This window comes from Triturus cristatus, chromosome 4_1 (genome assembly GCF_964204655.1).
Source record: "Triturus cristatus chromosome 4_1, aTriCri1.1, whole genome shotgun sequence".
Lineage (NCBI taxonomy): Eukaryota > Metazoa > Chordata > Amphibia > Caudata > Salamandridae > Triturus > Triturus cristatus.
Window position 1 is genome coordinate 55545457 of NC_140585.1, and position 16191 is coordinate 55561647.

Consider the following 16191-nt stretch of genomic DNA (forward strand, 5'->3'; position numbering starts at 1 on the left):
AGCTTGAAGACAGCCCCAAAGAAAGGTGCTGCCTAAAAAGGGTCCCAGGCGGAAGAGAAAAACACTTTGCCTGTGCCACCACTGGCGTGACGACAAACACCTTTTCAGGAAATGTGGTGTGGCACTCCCACATCAATGCCACCACCCCAACCAAACCCAAGGCCATGTCTCCCAGTGAGGCAGCCACTGCCATCATGGCGACAAGCACTGCGTCTGAATTGGATTTGTCTCAGCCGTAAATTAGTACCCAGTCGTTGCAGGAAACTTAGCAAAGTGAACAACAGGAGAGGCAGCCAGCTATACATCTTTCTGAAGTACGAGGAGAACAGGATGTTGAGCTTCCTGCTGAGCTTGATGTACCTCTTCTTGAACCATTGGATTTCTGATCTCCTGCAAAAAAAAAGAAAAGGCACTCCATCATCTTCTCCAAATTCCAAGCACCCCCTCTGATGATCTGGACATGGATTGGACCCTGGCTGAGTCCAAGACCCGCCATGAGTGACAAGGGAAAAATAAAGTTCCTGTAAGCCTTAGAATAATGGATGGGGATGAGGAGGAAGAGCCAGTCATAGTCATGGAAGCTGGCTCAGAGGACACCTACATTACCCCTCCAATTCAACCTGCTCCGAGGGATGTGGCAATGGTTCCACCACAACGGCCAGCTTCCATATTTGTAAGAAGACCGCTGAGACCTGCATCCACCACTACCTTAAAGTAATCACTGCAGAGGAGCAATCAACTTTTCTTTAATACATAATCAAATATTGAAAAAGGTTTACAATTTTCAATTTTGCTTCTTCATTCGTACATCCTTTATTAATTTTAATATTATTTAATTTTGTAAAAACATTTGCAGACTCCCTGAGTAGGCCTCGCAGAGCCCCAGGGGTCCTCGGACCACAGGTTAAAGACCACTGCATCAGAGAACAAATTAGGGAGGGACAATATATATTAAACAGAGTCAAACCGCAACACACAAAATTAAAGATAGTCGACTAAGTGCATTGAATTAAATTAGGACTTTCCATCATAGACACTGGGAACACCTGGATTTTCTTGAAAGACTTGAGACTACCATCATGCTATTTTAAAACTGCTTAATAACAGAAGAAGCATGAACAATTGGTTTGTAATGGAAAGTTTTGAAAGTGGAAACCGAAACCAATTTGCTGCTCTCACAATGTTCTTTTATTGGAAAGGTTTAGGAAGCCATGGCAGGCCTAGAGGAATGACCTCATGAAACAAGTTCTATTAATTGCAGATTGTTTCATGGACCACGTAACCCATCTGGAGAGTGGCAAAGGACGGAGGACAATGAAGTTTCCTAAAGTAAATAAATAAGTAAATAAGGATTTGAGGATCAAGCACTCGATGTTCCAGTTCCCTTCTCTTTACTGGATGCTTCCCCACAGGTTTCTCATCAATAAAGTGTGGTGTATACAATGGTCGATCTATGTGTGTTCACCATTCTGTAAGACTTACATGGAGGCGCTGGGTATTTAAGATATTTGCCACGATAGTGACAGAGCCACAGTTTGAATGAATTGTAACTTGCCATAGTGATCTGTAACATTTTAGTAACAACACATTATTAGTGAATCCTCATGCCCTTCTTTCTGCAGCTCCTGCGTCGCATAATGATGGCGACAAACAGATAGGATCCAGAGTGGAAGGGGGACACTATTACCCCACAGTCGGAACCAAACAGATAGGATCCCAGGTAGAAGGTGGACACTTTGACGCCGCAGTTGGCAGCAAGTGTATGGAGACACAATGGTTTTAGATAGGTCTTTATGCAGTCAAAGAAGGCTGCACACTACTTTTACACATAGTCTGATTCAACAGCACAGCCTCGTGGGGTGGCACACTGCTTTTACACAACATTTGATGCAACTGCACAGCCTTGGAGAACGGCACACTGGTTTCACACAACAGCTCATACAAATTACTGGGTGTAGTATGCCACTCAGAGAGGGGTTTCCCTTTTAAGGACGGTGCCCCTTCATGATGAACCATGACACCGCTAGTGTGTGAGGGGAACCATCCTTAAAAGGGAAATCCCCCTCTGAGTGGCATAGTACACCCAGTAATTTGTATAACCTCCTGTTGATTTCGGACCCGTGGCCTTTTTTGTAATATGAATAATTAGTGGGGAGTTGGCCCACGCAGGTCCTGAAATCCCCTCTAGCCCCCTTGTGTGATTGCGTGTTTACACAACACCAGACACAATGTTGCAAACTTCCAACCAAGGTCTCTAAGGAAGAATCTCCACTTTCAACAGTTTTACAAATTTGGAGAAACTGTTCTAATAAGGCTCTTTGAAAAACAACAGAAATCCTTGAAGGATAAATTGGTGAAAGAGGTTATCCCAGAAGGACTGAAGCAGGCGAATAAGAGGCCAAGAATCATAGACAACCTCCTGATCCCTAATGCATGAGTAAGAGAAGAAAGCATGGCCATGGTTCTCATGTGTAATCCCTTAGCAAATTGTATTAAACGGATTACAAAAATAAATTTGAGAATGTTTGAGGTTGGTAAGAAGAATCTATCACAGTTCCCCTCTGATTCAACTGAGGTCAGAACCTCAGAAACCCTCACAACAATGACCGACATACCTGGGGCGGTTGGTGTAAGTACATCAGACCGTCCGCCCTAGTTATGGTAGGCATTCTGACCTACTTGTTTTTCTTCAGGAACACTATGAAAAGACTGGCAGTCTCAAAGAGAAAAATACTAGGAAAAAATGACCCTTCTTCCGAAGGAGAAAGGGCTCTCGGAGAAAACCCATCCGGGATTATTATATAAAGAAGCGCTGTATAAGAAGCTTAAAATAAAAATGTAAGTCAATTTTGTATTTGACAAATGCATATTTAAATCCCTCGTATGACAGAATGCTTTCAAGTACTCAGGATTCTGTAGCATTTTTATGGATTATTAACAAGAGGAGTGCCACAAAACACGCATATTTTTCGTTTTCCAAAATAAATCCGGTATTTATTGACACCTCCATTACCAAATAATCTAGGCTCCTTGCTGACATCACAAATTATCTTTATAGTTTAGGGAAGAAATCACATTTAACATCTCTTTCCATACAACCAGCAGTCAAATACCATGAATGCAAATACATTTTTTTTATTACATATCAAAAAACATACATTTGTTAGTAATATGTCAAATCTAGTCATCATTGTGTACATTTCATAGCATTATGACTGTTCTTGCTGTATAATAAATTAGTTGATGTTAACGTTAAATTGAGTTTGATCCTGGTACACACCTCTGTAGTGTGGTTTGTAAAGGCTCTTGGATGTCCATACATAGGTGGTGTTTGGATGTTTGGTTATGTATCATTAATACAGATTTATAAAGTATTGGGGTTCAAATGTATTATGCCACTAATGGCCGTACAAACCACTTGTTCCTAAATTTAATTTGTTCAGTTTAGAACTTGTTGCTGTTAACGTGAAAGTAATGTGAGTTTGACCCTGGAGCAAACCCCTGTAGTGTGTTATGTATAAGGATGGGTGTGCTGAAGAGCAGTCTTGTTGCTGTTTCTCACTGGCTGTGAGGTGGTGGTGGTGATGATGGTCGGCAGCAGGAAAAACTTCCCAGACTCAGCACTTTGTTAAAATGACCTCGGTGGAAAGCATTAGTTTTTACTATCTTTGGCTACTGAAGATGTATCCTTTCTTCTGATGTGCATATTATATTGGTGAACTCCTTCAATTAAGCAAGGCTGGGCCATAAGAACACTGTGTATTTGGCTGTTCCAGCAACACAAAAGCACCTTACAGATGATTCAGAATGCTACGATCTATCTTATTTGTGGTCTGAGGACATCCCAACGGCATCACAAAGATTCAATGTTTGCTCATGAGGCAGCACATATTTTTTATGTCCATTCATTCACCGGCAGTTTATAAAACAAGTGTTTCTTTTTACTTGTAAACACAAACCTCAATATCATTTATGTCAAAAATCTGTATCATTTGTGTTCCTTTACTTCTGAATCCAGATGTGTTTTCCAGTGCCAAGGTTCAAGAAATGTAAAGCAGGGAGTCGATAGTTCTGGACTCTAAGAGCTGGAATTCTTTACTGCTCAAGATTCAATCTTTACCTAACCATCAAGCTTTCAGAAACCTATTCAGAACTAAACTTTTCAACAGCTCTCTCTCCGATCAATAATTCTGCCATCATGCACTGATTCTGTCCTTTCAGCAGTTAGGAGTTGGTTGGGTGATTCTTTGTAAATAAGAAACGTCTAAAATATATTCATATACAATTAATCTCACCGTGAATCATTTACATAGTCAGTGGTGAGCCAGCAAATTTCCCAAGAGTCCAGCTTGATATTGGACACCGCTGAGGAAGTGCCACTATGGTGGGTGCTTTTACATATGCATGTGATGATCAAAATGAGCATCATTTTTTCCCACGTCAGGGCTTCGGAGGTAAATGTTGTGCACTGCAGGTATTAACTCTCAGAGTTACAGGTCACATTTTCCTACTTTGACTTCTTGTGCCTTTGGACGCTGTTCTCTAGCAGCTGTCATTGAACCAGTTCTTGCACAAAATGGCCAAACACCAAAACCAGCTACAAATATTCTCCAGTCTGTGCTTGTTAAACTTATTTAAGTGTGTTGTTTTTATAGGTGTTATCACTAATCCCTGTAGTTAGCTGAAAATCCTTTCTGCACCTACTTCCAAATCCACTGCAATGGTATGGTTTCTCCCCTGTATGTGTTTGCTGATGTCTTCGTAGAATTGATAATCGACTAAAGCACTTCACACACTCACTGCACTTGAATGGCTTTTCTCCAGTGTGTATTCTCTGATGATTCCTTAATTTTGAAGATTCCTTATAACTACTTCCACATTCGCTACAATGGAATGGTTTCTCCCCTGTGTGTGATCGCTGATGTATTTTGAGGTGTGATAAACGACTGAAGCTCTTCACACATTCACTGCAATGGTACGGTTTTTCCCCCGTGTGTGTTCGCTGGTGGCGCCGGAGGGTTGATAAACGACTGAAGTTCTTCACACATTCACAGCAATGGTAAGGTTTATCCACTGTGTGTGTTCGCTGATGTCCTCGTAGGTGTGATAATTGACTGAATCTCTTCACACATTCACTGCACTGGAATGGCTTTTCTCCTGTGTGTGTTCGGTGATGAATCCGGAGAGTTGAGGAATGACTGAAAGTACTTCCACATTCATTGCAATGGTATGGCTTTTCCCCAGTGTGTGTTCGCTGATGTCCTTGTAGGTGTGATAACTGACTGAAGCTCTTCACACATTCACTGCACTTGAATGGCTTTTCCCCAGTGTGTGTTCGCTGATGATTCCTTAATTTTGAAGATTCCTTAAAACTACTTCCACATTTCGCTACAATGGAATGGTTTCTCCCCTGTGTGTGATCGCTGATGTATTTTGAGGTGTGATAACTGACTGAAGTCCTTCACACATTCACTGCAATGGTAAGGTTTATCCACTGTGTGTGTTCGCTGATGTCTTCGCAGGATTGATAATTGACTGAAGCTGTGCGGATCTGGGGGTGAAGGACTGTGCTCAGAGCCCCCACCACCACCAGGGCTAAACTGGAGTGCGCCTTGCACGGTCACCGCGGGCTGAAGGAACTGCCAGGAAGCTCCAAGGAGGGAGGAGGAGTAGGAGGGCAGCACCGGGACATGGACGAGATCCCGACTGGGGGGGATTCTGACTACTGCCGCCGGATCCTAGTCAGAGGTAAGGTGCACGTGTGCTACCGCATCCTACCTCAGGAGTAAATACACCCTCCTCTAGAAAACTTCCCTACGGAACCCTCAAGTCCTGACAGCTCGCACGGGCGTTTGTGGGCGCAGGGGCACTGACCACTCGCATGGGCGTGTGTGGAGGCTGGAGTCCTGACAGCACTGTCCCGCACCCGTGGGTCAGCATCAGAAGCGGAGGTCTGCAGAGACCAGACAGCCCTTTCATGACGGACTGTTGGAGATGGAACATGTGGCTTGGCTTCCCTGGGACACCTGCAGCCTACTGCAGCCTAGGGGTCCGATGGGGCGTGGGGGCGGGGGGGAGGGGTCCTAGGTGCTTTCTCCGTGCAGGCAGCAGATGAGCGGCTGCATTTCTGTGCCATTTTAGCAGCGCTGAGTAGCCCCACAGCCTCATTCCAGGTCAGAAACAAGCATTTGCAATGCAATAGGTCTCGCATTTACGCGAGTTTGAGCTATTGACATTGTAAATGACTATGCCTTTTATTTAGGTTTATCCATTATCATTTGCAATGTCAATATCTCAAACTCGCGTAAATGCAAGACCTATTGCATTGCAAATGCTTGTTTAAATTTGACTGTGGTTATGGTGGGTCACTTTGAGTTGCAGTAGGGGTCTAGTTATTTTTTAGGCATTTCATTTTTATCTTTTGTAGGCAGAAAGGTTGCTTAGATAAGTATATTTTCTCCATGTTACTTACTTTTGCACTATTAATTAATTATACTATGTGGCCTAGTCTGAGCACCGGCCATCCCACCAGTACAATTCATTGGGTATATGAAACAACAGTTTCTGTGGTATATGTTACAAAATATCATTTAGCCCGGAGATGTCATTGGATTAAATTAAAAATGTGGGTTTTACTTTGCTTTTTTAATGTATTCCACGTTTTGTTCTGCAAAGAGTGTATTTTGGTGGGGTAATAATATTTGATGCCATGGGAAGATGTGTGTTGTTGTAAAAATGTTATAGCTCATTTAATCTTGATTTTTGGCATTGCTGAATTAATGCTGTGTTCTCTGGGTTACCATGCCTTCTTTGTCTGGCCAATGTGTGTGTGTGTGTGTTTGCTATAGGCCACCATTTGTTCTCCGTGCTGTGTGGCCGGTGACCATTTTTTTAAGCCAGCCAGTGTGCTTTTGCCATAGGCATGCATGTGTTCTTTGTTGTGTACACCATGCCTCCTTGCTTGTAGTTGTTGTTGATCATGTGGCCGGGGGCCATTTTATATACTTTGGCCATAGGCCTCAATGTTTCTTTGTTGTGTCCACCATTCCTCCTTGATTGTAGTTGTTGTTTGACCATGTGGCCTGTAGCTATTTTGTGTAGACAGCCAGTGTGCTTTTGCCATAGGTCTGCATGTGCTCTCCAGCATGCCTACTTGCCTTTAGCTGTTGTTTAACCATGTGGCCAGTGGCCATTTTGTGTAGTCAACCAATGTGCTTTTGCCAAAGGTCTAGATATGTTCTATGTTGTGTCCACCATGCCTCCTTGCTTGTAGTTGTTGTTTGACTATGTGCCTGGCAACCATTTTATATAGCCAGCCAGTATGCTGTTGGCGTAGGCCTGCATGCGTTCTTTGCTGTCCATGCCTTCTTGCTTGCAGTTGTTTTTTGACCATGTGGCCATTTTGTGTGGCCCGACAGTGTTCTTTTGCCATAGGCCAGCATGTGTTTTTTGTTGTGTCCACCATGCCTCCTTGCTTGTTGTTGTTAGGTCTGGGCGTAGGTCGCGGAACTCTGCGAAGTTACAAAAAACTCTGCGAACTACGCGAGTGGCGGAGTGCAGTGCGAACTGCAGTTTGTGCTGGTATTCCTTCCACTCGGGTAGAAATTCTACCCGAGCGGCAGCTCACGCTCGCAAACTTACTGTACGCAATCGCGAACTTACCGTTCGCGAGCGGCAAAAAGACTCAGCAGCACATCGCGAAGCGGAGTATTCTGCACTCCGTGAGCTCCGCGGAGTGCATAAAACTCCACAAACGAAGCAAAGTTCACCGCCCAGGCCAAGTTATTTGACCATGTGGTCGGTGGCCATTTTGTGTAGCCAGCTGTGTGCTTTTACCATAGGCCTACATGCATTCTTTGTTGTCCATGCCTCCTTGTTTGTAGTTGCTGTTTGACCATGTGACCGGTTGACATTTTGTGTATGTTGTATACACAAGCGCGGCCTTCCTATGTCGTGCTCGTGCTCATGCTCATCGGTGCACCGCTTGTAATGGTTTAAGGTTGACACGGGTGTGGAACTACTGTTCGCGCTCGTGTCCACCTTTTACATAATGCGGTGGGAGGTTGGCATTGTGGGAGGGCGCGTGGGTGCATCTTTACTATGGAAGAGAGGGGAGATATAAGTGGATGTGAACGACGGTTGTCATTTCTCCAACTGGACTTACCTCTGTTAACTTGCTGAATAAAGATTTCCACCTACAATTCCTGAGCCATCTTTCATTTGAAGCTAATGAGCCTTTGCTACAGGGTAGCCAGCCAGTGTACCTTTGCCATAGGCCTGCAAGTGTTCTTTGTTGTGTCCACATGCTTGTAGTAGTTTTTCGACCAAGTGGCCGGCAGCCATTTTGTGTAGCCAGCTAGTGTGTGTTTTATCCAGTTTTCAAAGCCCTTTTCTATGGCGATTGATAGAAGAGGGCTATGCCATTCTTTTTTTATTCTTTTTTGTAAACTTTTTTTTCCATGAAATCACTTAGTTTAACATGCTTGCCTGCTTTCCATAGGCGCCTGCCACACATCAGCATTCAGCATAACATTTTTAAGGATTGTCATTAATCATTTTCCCCTGGACACCCTCCCTGCCATAGGCTTACACCAGCATTCCTTTTTTACGGATTATTCAATTTTCCCCTGCACTCCCCTGCCTGTCACAGGTGTCTCCCCTTAGATGTACATAAAGCAAACAGTTGCATCTGTATGTTGATATCCTTATTGAAATATTATATATGGTGAAAGTGTGGTTTGACTATCGAATGGAAAGGATACACTATTGTTGTTCATTATTTCTGAGAAGATAACTTCACAAAATTATATTGTCTGTACTATGAATAATCAGATTGCAAAAATGCCAAGTTGCACTAAATGTTTTTCTTTGTTTTAGCCTGATGCATAACAGATAACAGCCACTTTACCTCCAGCACAAATTGACTTGACCGCAACACGTGAGACATTCTCTCTTCTGCTTGTGCAGCAAAGTGCAAACTGACAGAGCTTGAAGACAGCCCCAAAGAAAGGTGCTGCCTAAAAAGGGTCCCAGGCGGAAGAGAAAAACACTTTGCCTGTGCCACCACTGGCGTGACGACAAACACCTTTTCAGGAAATGTGGTGTGGCACTCCCACATCAATGCCACCACCCCAACCAAACCCAAGGTCATGTCTCCCAGTGAGGCAGCCACTGCCATCATGGCGACAAGCACTGCGTCTGAATTGGATTTGTCTCAGCCGTAAATTAGTACCCAGTCGTTGCAGGAAACTTAGCAAAGTGAACAACAGGAGAGGCAGCCAGCTATACATCTTTCTGAAGTACGAGGAGAACAGGATGTTGAGCTTCCTGCTGAGCTTGATGTACCTCTTCTTGAACCATTGGATTTCTGATCTCCTGCAAAAAAAAAGAAAAGGCACTCCATCATCTTCTCCAAATTCCAAGCACCCCCTCTGATGATCTGGACATGGATTGGACCCTGGCTGAGTCCAAGACCCGCCATGAGTGACAAGGGAAAAATAAAGTTCCTGTAAGCCTTAGAATAATGGATGGGGATGAGGAGGAAGAGCCAGTCATAGTCATGGAAGCTGGCTCAGAGGACACCTACATTACCCCTCCAATTCAACCTGCTTCGAGGGATGTGGCAATGGTTCCACCACAACGGCCAGCTTCCATATTTGTAAGAAGACCGCTGAGACCTGCATCCACCACTACCTTAAAGTAATCACTGCAGAGGAGCAATCAACTTTTCTTTAATACATAATCAAATATTGAAAAAGGTTTACAATTTTCAATTTTGCTTCTTCATTCGTACATCCTTTATTAATTTTAATATTATTTAATTTTGTAAAAACATTTGCAGACTCCCTGAGTAGGCCTCGCAGAGCCCCAGGGGTCCTCGGACCACAGGTTAAAGACCACTGCATCAGAGAACAAATTAGGGAGGGACAATATATATTAAACGAATCACTGACACAATATCGAAAGACAAAAAATCGACCTACAAATATATCGATACAAAATAATCGATCACATTATTATCGACATCATATACTTATTTAAAACATTACAAAAATATCGAACACACAATTTCGAACTACATAAATATAGGTACACAAAATATCGGCAACACAAATATCGAAATCCTAAAATATCGATGCTCAATAATATACATATACTTCATAACAAAATATCGTAAACTAAAATATCGACCACTAAAATATCTCCATTTTACTAATATCGACTATATTACATTTAATGAAAACCTAAAATCAAACTACATAAACACCAAATAATGTCTTTTATCTCTACACAAAATTATTATTAAACAATTATATATTTACTACATTTAAAAATGGATTTAAATAATTAACTCTTTACTAAAACATTATTAACAACATTCCTACATTAAACAACTATATTATTAAATTATACTTTATCAATTCATGCATCCAATACATAATATAATGTTTAGAAAAATACATATAGAATAATACACCACAAAACCACTAATTAGCGTTTTCCTTATTAGGAAACTAACTACCAGAAAAAAAAAAAAAAAATTCGAACTAACCAATAAAAACACTCCGAATTCAAACTGACCAATAAAACACATATTACAACATCCAAAGCACTATAAAAAGAAGTTCAACTTCATTCACAGTCCAAAACCAAAAAAACGAAATTGAATGAAGAGGAAAATCGACTGGATTGCAACTACAGATATAAGAAAATCAACATACAGGAAATTTTAAAACTATCAAAAGTAAGTTAACTATATTATTCTCATGAAGACTCAAATAGAATAAATTGTAATTACAATATACATACACTATAAATAAATTAATGTCTTCTTTCTATTTCATGTTTTCACTACAGGAAACTCCAAAAGAAACTAAGAAAATACAGAACAGCACCAAAAAAGATACAACTAAAAAGTAAGTATTTCACAACAAAAAATCAACTAATAGATTAAAATACCACCCTAATTAAATCCCAATTGCAAATCCCCTAACCATTCCCTATAAAAATATAGAAACAATTATTACAACACATTTCCTTTTCTTTTCCAGACAAAGAAAATACTAGAGGAAAATCCCACAAATAAAGAATCAGGAGCATTCTACTCAAACACATCAAAACCAACGTTGTAAGTATATAGTAACTAAATCTTGTTTTTTTCTACTGAAAATTAATATAACATCATATATAATAACTATAATATATATTTTTCATAGATAAAGCTACATCAAAATGACTGAAGGAGCTGAATTCATAACAAGCCAGAAGGGAAAAATGTTACTATGCTATATGGGGTACACTTACACACAGGAAAAAGTGTATGGTTTAAAAGTTAACTGGAAATGCACTAAATACTACTCTAATAAGTGCTATGGGCGTGCTACAACACGACAAACAACAGTACTATACACTAGAGAACATAACCACCCACCAAACATTACTGAAATCGAAGTCAGATCTGCTTTAGAAACTATAAAGGAAGCTAGCACAAGTTCTCAAAAACCTACCAGTGTAATTTTAAAAGAGCAGCTTCCCAAAATTCCTAAAACTGCTACTACACAAATGCCATCTGTAACTTCACTCAAAAGAACTATTGCACGTACTAAAAAAACCACTACTACTTCAACCCCAATTCCTCACACATACAGTGAAGTTATTCTAAGTCCAGAACAAAGTATAACTTTCAACAAAGAACCATTTGTCATTTTTGATAATAAAAACAATGACAAAAGAATAATAATATTTGGAACAGCTAAAAATCTCTGTAAACTACAAGAATCACATAACTGGATGATGGATGGGACTTTTACCATATGTCCCAAACCATTTTTCCAACTATATACAATACATGTCATATATCACAATTGCAATATACCATTAATTTACACATTATTACCAAACAAACATAACTCCACATACACTGAACTATTAAATATAATAAAACAAAAAACAAATGACTTTTCCCCACAAAAAATAATCCTAGATTTTGAACATGCAATGATTAATTCTATATTAAAAACACACCCCCATACCTCCATACAAGGCTGTTACTATCATTTTAATCAATGCCTATGGAGACACATGCAAAAATCAGCCCTAAGCATTGAATATGCAACTAATTCATCTTTTGCATATCAAATAAAAAAACTCATAGCACTAGCTTATGTACCTGACACAGACGTAACAGAACATTACAACATTTTAATAGACAGCGCCTTCTACAAACAAAATGAAGAAAAACTAAGTTCACTATTGGACTATTTCGAAGATACATGGGTCGGCAGACTACATAGATCTGGCCACAGAAGAAACCCTAAATTCTTAATTCCCTGGTGGAACGTATACAGAAGCACCTTAAATGGAGAATCCAAAACTAATAACGCAGTTGAAGGATGGCATAACGCCTTCCTACAATCAACAGGCAGAACAAAACCAACACTAGAAAGATTTATATCATGCCTACAAAAAGAACAGAGTTATCAAGAGTTCCGAATGGAACAATCCATAACTCAGCTAACTCCAAAAACCTCAAAACAAACTAAACAAATGTATAAATATCTAGAGCAACAAGTAAAATTGTACCCTACTACCAAAGGCCTAGAATACCTAAACATCATAGCTAAAACACTTCTTTAAAGTACAAATACAAATAAATGACTAATTACCCATTTTCAATAATATCAAACACATAAAATATATGTATCTTATTACAAAAATAATTACTGTGTGTAACATATTTATACATATTGTCAAAAATATATTAACACACATTAATAATATTTGTAATAAAATAAAAATGAACAATAATATTAAACAATACCCACCCACAAGAAATAATAATAAATTAACTTACCACGTTTATTCCAAAGTCTGAAAAATCCATTTCCTGCTTACACAATCCAAACAATAAAAAAATGGTTCCCAAAAAAAAATGCAAAAATACAACTGGCGATTAAATCCATAAGCCATTCACCAAATATCCTTCGAAAATCCATGAAAAACCCGAAAATAGCTAAAAATATTAAAAAACGATCCATGAAAACCGAAACATTTAAAGTAGTGTAAAAACCATATTGTTCAATAAAACGAACACACACTTCTTTAAAAAAAAAAAAGAGTCCATCCGAAACGAATAACCTAGAAAAGAAATAGTAAAAACAAAGCAACTGACATTCCCACCCACATAAAACAACACATAAACACGTACTAACAATAATACTAGATTTAAAACACTTCTAAATATACATTAAACACCTTAAACCTAACTTTCGAAACATGCCTACACATCGTTAAAAACACGTAAAAACACAACACGCAACTCTAACACATAACATTTCCAAATATAACTAATATATGTACAGCTACACTAAACATTATCTAACTAGGCTCAAAAGTAAATTTAAAACCATCTAAAACACATAAAACAAACCTTACCTTTCACGACGCGAAGTAACTCCCAACCGCGAGCTTCCCTTCAAACCAAATGACCCAAAACAACATTACCCGGTTACAAAATAGAGTGTCCAAAACATAATAAAACATTTAACTATACTAAAAAGCCCTAAATAAATCAGGTAAAACAGTAAATTCACACACAAATATTTTATATTATTTAGTAAAAATATACCTATTTTTTTAATTTACCTACAAATTGTCAACAAATGTTCCTAATTTGTAAAATTATATTAATAAATATTTTAAAATTTAAAATATTTATTATTATAATTTCTAAAAAGATAATACTACAGAACAATGTATGAAAAATTGTTAATTTTTTTTTTGCATAAATGCTAAAATTTTATTTATGTTAAAAAGATGTTTGTTTCGAAAACATTGTAAAAATAATTAATATTAATATTTTACATATTAATATTAATAAAAAAGGTATAACATGTTTGTACTACAAATATTAAAATGTTTATATATGAAAATATTTGTTAAAAGTTTTGTATAAAGATTTACAAAACCTATTGCTATGTTAATTTTAATTTAAAACACTACATTGTACAACATTATTAATAATCTTTATAATTTACTTAAAAATGTTTGAAAATATACTTAATGTACATAAAATTTGTTCTGACCTATATTCAATATGTTTGAATGTAATTACAATGTAAATAATACTATTTCTGAATGATCTTACTCAAATGAATAAACAATAACAAATTTAAAAAACTACAATAAAAACCATGTTCTTGTCTTATGAATTGTGTTTCTCTGATTATTAATATTAATCTTCTATTATGAATATTTAACATATAGAATAATTATTTTATAAAAAATTACAAATCAATCAATATTATAAAATTACAGAATGCCATTACCCATTATTCCAATACAAAATATTCATATATTTTTCCTAATAATAATATTAAATATTCCAAACATATCAAATTAAAAGGTTACATGTATATATTATCCTAAACTATAAATATAGAATTAATTACTACAAATCCAATATATAAACATACAATACAAATAATATTCACTTAAATATATTTTTATAACTACTATATCAATGTAATTTAATTAAATTAAATACCAGACAGATTAGAGTAGTTGCTGGACACTGACCATAAACAATTTACTATTCCCACTCCACTCTATAATAAATAAAAGTAGATGCTTGACACTGACCATAAATAATTTACTATTCCCACTCCAGTCTATAATAAATTAGAGTAGGTGCTGGACACTAACCATAAATAATTTACTATTCCCACTCCAGTATATAAAAAATTAGAGTAGGTGCTGGACAGTGACCATAAATAATTTACTATTCCCACTCCAGTCTATAATAAATTAGAGTAGGTGCTGGACACTAACCATAAATAATTTACTATTCCCACTCCAGTCTATAATAAATTAGAGTAGGTGCTGGACACTGACCATAAATAATTTACTATTCCCACTCCAGTCTATAAAAAATTAGAGTAGGTGCTGGACAGTGACCATCAATAATTTACTATTCCCACTCCAGTCTATAATAAAATAGAGTAGGTGCTGGACACTAACCATAAAAAATTTACTATTCCCACTCCAGTCTATAATAAATTAGAGTATGTGCTGGACACTGACCATAAATAATTTACTATTCCCACTCCAGTCTATAAAAAATTAGAGTAGGTGCTGGACAGTGACCATAAATAATTTACTATTCCCACTCCAGTCTATAATAAATTAGAGTAGGTGCTGGACACTGACCATAACTAATTTACTATTCCCACTCCACTCTATAATAAATTAGAGTAGGTGCTGGACAGTGACCATAAATAATTTACTATTCCCACTCCAGTCTATAAAAAATTACAGTAGGTGCTGGACAGTGACCATAAATAATTTACTATTCCCACTCCAGTCTATAATAAATTAGAGTAGGTGCTGGACAGTGACCATAAATAATTTACTATTCCCACTCCAGTCTATAAAAAATTACAGTAGGTGCTGGACAGTGACCATAAATAATTTACTATTCCCACTCCAGTCTATAATAAATTAGAGTAGGTGCTGGACAGTGACCATAAATAATGTACTATTCCCACTCCAGTCTATAAAAAATTACAGTAGGTGCTGGACAGTGACCATAAATAATTTACTATTCCCACTCCAGTCTATAATAAATTAGAGTAGGTGCTGGACACTAACCATAACTAATTTACTATTCCCACTCCAGTCTATAATAAATTAGAGTAGGTGCTGTACACTGACCATAACTAATTTACTGACCATAACTAATTTACTATTCCCACTCCAGTCTATAATAAATTAGAGTATGTGCTGGACACTGACCATAATTAATTTACTATTCCCACTCCAGTCTATAATAAATTAGAGTAGGTGCTGGACACTAACCATAAAAAATTTACTATTCCCACTCCAGTCTACAATAAATTAGAGTATGTGCTGGACACTGACCATAACTAATTTACTATTCCCACTCCAGTCTATAATAAATTAGAGTAGGTGCTGGACACTGACCATAAATAATTTACTATTCCCACTCCAGTCTATAATACATTTGAGTAGGTGCTGGACAGTGACCATAAATAATTTACTATTCCCACTCCAGTCTATAAAAAATTACAGTAGGTGCTGGACAGTGACCATAAATAATTTACTATTCCCACTCCAATCTATATTGAATTAGGATTACTATATATGTTAGATTTTTTCAAACAATTACTAATT

At 37.8% G+C, this 16191-nt stretch overlaps 1 protein-coding gene across 1 annotated transcript in view; it reads right to left on the reverse strand.

The window, feature by feature from the left end:
• Positions 1-4630: 4630 nt before the first annotated feature.
• The window catches only part of LOC146839474 (uncharacterized), an 84191-nt gene continuing 72630 nt past the window's right edge, over positions 4631-16191 (reverse strand). The window contains 1 exon segment of the mRNA XM_085650808.1: positions 4631-5388. Within this exon segment, the coding sequence (XP_085506934.1) occupies positions 4631-5388 (758 nt within the window).